Source organism: Panicum virgatum, chromosome 5N (genome assembly GCF_016808335.1).
Source record: "Panicum virgatum strain AP13 chromosome 5N, P.virgatum_v5, whole genome shotgun sequence".
In the NCBI taxonomy this organism is placed as follows: Eukaryota; Viridiplantae; Streptophyta; class Magnoliopsida; order Poales; family Poaceae; genus Panicum; species Panicum virgatum.
Genome location: NC_053149.1, coordinates 66,751,860 through 66,756,387, shown reverse-complemented (window position 1 = coordinate 66,756,387; position 4,528 = coordinate 66,751,860). Strand labels below are relative to the sequence as shown.

At 43.2% G+C, this 4,528-nt stretch overlaps 1 protein-coding gene across 1 annotated transcript; it reads left to right on the top strand.

Moving 5' to 3' along the window:
* The first annotated feature begins 373 nt into the window (after positions 1-373).
* Positions 374-2,442, top strand: LOC120672439. The gene is made up of 8 exons (XM_039952837.1): positions 374-557; positions 677-744; positions 823-891; positions 1,038-1,135; positions 1,236-1,344; positions 1,496-1,509; positions 1,938-2,039; positions 2,126-2,442. Exons 2-8 carry the CDS (start codon positions 741-743, stop codon positions 2,285-2,287), a joined length of 558 nt encoding a protein of 185 aa, XP_039808771.1. The 5' UTR covers positions 374-557; positions 677-740; the 3' UTR covers positions 2,288-2,442.
* The last annotated feature ends 2,086 nt before the right edge of the window (positions 2,443-4,528 follow it).

Genomic DNA, 4,528 nt, shown 5'->3' with positions numbered 1-4,528 from the left:
TTACTGCACTATATCTTTTTTCATACTAATTATTGTAACTTGCTTTTATGCTCTTATGTTGCTCTTAATTGCTATGAGCATGAGCGAGTAGTTGGCTCAACCTTTGCAGGAGATCTTACGTAGTGCTGCCAGCAGCTACAGCCAAGCTGCTGACGGTATAATTATTCTCTTTATATGACGTATCCACAGTCGGTGTAGACTGCTGGAGGGACGGTGGCATGCAGCATTCGGCGATGGGCCGACATGAGGAGATGCATCGGGCTCTGGAATCTAGCCCAGCAAAAAATCGCTCATATGAGGCCAATTTAAAGCAGTAAACGCGGCCCAACCCAAATAGACAGACACAACGTGACAACGAGGCTTGCAGTTCCAGTCTTCCAGATAATTTTGGATGGTATGGCTCCAATTTCTCCGACGTCTTCCTCCAGCTCTGAAGCCTCCCCAACTCCGGTCGGCTGAAACTGGACGTCTAGCGGGGCTGTGGGCACACCTCCATGGCCTCGGCCGCAATCCTCCCCAAGCTTCAGTTGAGGCCAAGATGCCACAGCTACTTTCAGGTCCCACTCTCACACTCTCCCTCGTGAAGGTTCAGTCCATCAGTTGCCCTGCTGATTACTTCCAGCAATTGCAATAGCCCTAGGCAGCGGGCACTCATCTCGGCATTTTCAACCCTCACGTGATCGATCCAGTTCGTGCGCACATCAAAATACACGGTGCCTGCAAGTGCCGGATACCCGCGCATGGGTGAACTGAACTTCTTCCCCCATTGTAGGTTGTCGCTTTCAGAGTTTCGGTCTTCAGTGTTCAGGCTGGCTTTCACAGGTTGCTTGTTTCCAGTCCGAGGAACGGGTTTGAGGCACACATTCCAGCCGGTGTCTGCAGTTGGATCAGGTGATGATATGCGATTCCTGCCACTGCGTGCAATGCAGAAGCATCATATCGTCTGTTTGGTTCCCCAACGTTTGGTTCAGACTACCAGGCCGACCTTACTGTTCAGAGTTTCAGACATTGCTAATGTCCTCAAGAAATGCACGCAGGTCGGGACTCGTCGATCACTGAGGCTAAGAGGAAGAGCGACCTGACGCTGGAGAACGTCAAGACGTCCATCGTGTCGCGCGACGATGAAATGATCAATGTGAGCTCGCCAACTCGGTTCAGGCATGTTAAAGCCGCCCATACCTGCAGCTGAATCTTTCAATTTGATCCGGCCATGTCGATTCTTTATTTGTATGCAGGTACGAGTACAGTTGCCTGGGAAGGCAACACAAAAGATTTTCGATGAAGCCCTAACATTCTTGGCTCGTGATGCACCGCCGGTTCCTGGTTTCAGAAAGTCCAAGGGAGGTACTGAAGCGCCTCATAATCTTTCTTCATATGATGGCATTCTTGCTTGACATTTGCGCTCATGTTTTCTTACAAGAATCAATTATATTTGCTTTCACGAAGTAATTCAAACTTCTGATATTTTTTCTGCTTCCTCTGCATGGACATTTAGGGAAAACATCAAATGTAAGTGCCTGCAAACCTCAGTTTTTCCTGTACGTCACCCTTTTAATTGCACGGTTTTCCCTTTTGTCTCACGCATGCATTCACTTGAAGATCCCAAGTGCAAAACCATTAAAGAACGTTTTATCAATCTTCAAAACATGAGATGCTCTTTAAGATACCCCATACTCTTTTTCTGAAACAAAAGTGCACACTATTGTTTAAATCAACTTCTCAATCAAACACGAGTACAAGCAGCTGTTGGCAACTAGATTTCAACCGCTAGTGTCGGCTACTAATTGAGACCAACTACTGGTACGGCCTGACAAAAAGTGCAATCCAAAGCTTGCACAGCATAATCTTGTTGTCTCTAGTCCTTCAGCAACCACCGAACACAGCTCTCTAGTCCTTCAGCAACTACTGAACACAGCTAATGATGTTGCTGTCTTCAGATACCCAGCAGCATCCTCCTGCAGATGCTCGGCAAAAGCCGGGTCACCAAGTTCGTCCTTCAGGAGATACTCACCATCACCATCGAAGAATTTATCAAGAAGGTGAATGCCAATTCAGATAACACTTGGCAAAATTAATCCTGTGTAGGTAACCTGGTAGGTATAGCACTGACTTGCTACTGATTCAGGAAAACCTCAAGGTGAACCCAGAAATCAGGACGACCCAGACCGAAAGCGAGATGGAGTCGGTGTTCACGCCGGGTTCGGCATTCGTGTTCAATGTTATCCTGCAGCTAGAGAAGTCTGACTCTGATGAGGATTCAGAGGAGCAATCTGACTCCTCAGAGTAGAAAGAACTGGTTATCCCCTGCATACATTCATCACTCCCATGTGCTATCTCTTATGAATGTATTAATTGGAAAGTTGTTGCAACTGTTTTGATCTTGCAAGTTGCAACTGAAACATTTCTGAAGATATGAATAGCCGCACTGAACATGAACACACAGAACAATGCTTCAGAACCTGTTGCAGATATCATTAGAACTGAAGAAATTGTGCATGGGGAGGCCCATGCCAACAATGAGACACTGCAGCTCCAGCTTGTAGCACGCTATAACGAAATCTTATCCACTTTGTCTGGAGTATCATCCGTTGACACCTTGGCTTCCAACTACCCGATCAATCATTCGAGGTGCCCCCCGCCTCCCAAGGTTCATACTTCCCCACATCAGCAGTGACCTGCCAACTGCACATATTATTCCTTCTTTTTTTTCTTTTTTCAGAGAAAATCAGCTGCATATATTCTGGGTGAAGAAAAAGACCCTAAAACATTTGCAACTCTGATTCCATGGTCCATAAGAATTATCTGTCTTGACAGTGTTTCGCAACTTCCTGACACTAATATTTCAGTAGCCACATCATTATACCAGAAAGAAGTCATCTCATTAAGAGAGATGATTGGACTCAGGACCTGGGATGATTTGGACTACCACCTTTTTCTCTAATTCCTGTCACGCTTCCATTACAATTATTTTAATGAATAGTGACGCCTTCAATCTCCCAACCAACAGAATCGCTGAATCACAAATAGTTAGTACTACGAAGTTTGGAAATATATATAATCCACAGCATGGCAGCATGTACCATCTTTCCTTTTTTGTCAGCCACAGCAACCCAGCTCCAGCTGTCGGGAATCTTATATTGTACAATTTTTTATGCATTGTGAATGCAGACACTGAGAATGGTTCTAGCATGCATTGGGTTCTCAACCCCCTAACCTGTGCTCTTTCTTCTTGTCTATATCATTTTTTATGTAACAACTGTATTGATGATTTAGGAGACAAATTAGCAAAGGCAGATTAGGTACCAATTTACTATAAATCATCATCGATTCAGACGCATCATTATACGATTAGCTGCACTATTTTCCCCAAAATAAAAGAAGTGGGTGCAGAAATATCTGCACAAAATTGTGACATTCAAGCTGGCTAGGATCAATGACAATGGTGTTTAGTTGTAGAGGGTGACCAGTCGCAGTCCTCAAAGGTACAGCAACCTCTCGTTGAAATCGAACACAGTGGTGGTTTAACCACCCAAGTACACACATCAAATCCTGCCACCACAAAAGTTAAGGCTCCCAGAGAAGAAGGCATGCACTACCATTGACTACGATTAATTTTAGTACATAGGATAGCCTTTTTAGTTTTTAGAGGCAGCTGATTGCATTTTTTTCAAGATTCCTTTTTGGAAAAAAAAACATATTCGTTGAAGGGTGATTTCATTGTGAATTGATCCAATAATCTTCGAGTGTAACATTTTTATTTAAAAAGGAAAAAGAAAAGCAAGCTTTTCAACATGATCAAAATGCAAAAGTGACCCATTTAGTATGATAGAACCATATGTTTCCACGACAAAGGTAGCCAATGAGTACACTCTTATACGTTGCTGTACTTAGTATGCAACACGATATGTCTTAAGCACCATTATAGTGATGGACATTTTGGTTAGCAAAGCAAGTACCAATTATATTACTTCAGGGATCAAGCTACCGTGCTTTACAAGCATTGTACCGTATTATTTACAAATTGACCCCATCTTTAAAAAAAAAAAACAATTTCAATAAACAAAAAATATGCTTGCTTCTAATAAAGTTTGCATATATATGCAGCTCACAAGCAACACAGCGACCCCTTCCTCAACTAACCACACGGCATGGATGATGAAACCAGCCAAAAAAAAAGAACAAAAAAAAAAACAAAACAGGAAGGCAAAACAACTGTACAATCATGGCATCAGGAAGAACAAAGCAAAAGGAGTTTCAATCACACCACTGCCTAGTGCCTGCCCAGAGTTAACGCAGTTACCTAGTGCCCAGCTCAGACAGAAGGGACCGGAATGCTTGTAATCAACACAATGACGTATCAGTATTCTCTTCGGATAAATAAGAAAAAATAAATTTCAGTATTAATTAAAGAAGACGTTTTTTCAGTATTAGCGTGTCAATATCAACTCATACCCACTAGCAGGAGCCATGAGTGGAAGCTATCCATTGTCCACTAACCCCACAAACCCAATCACTCACTCATCATTGG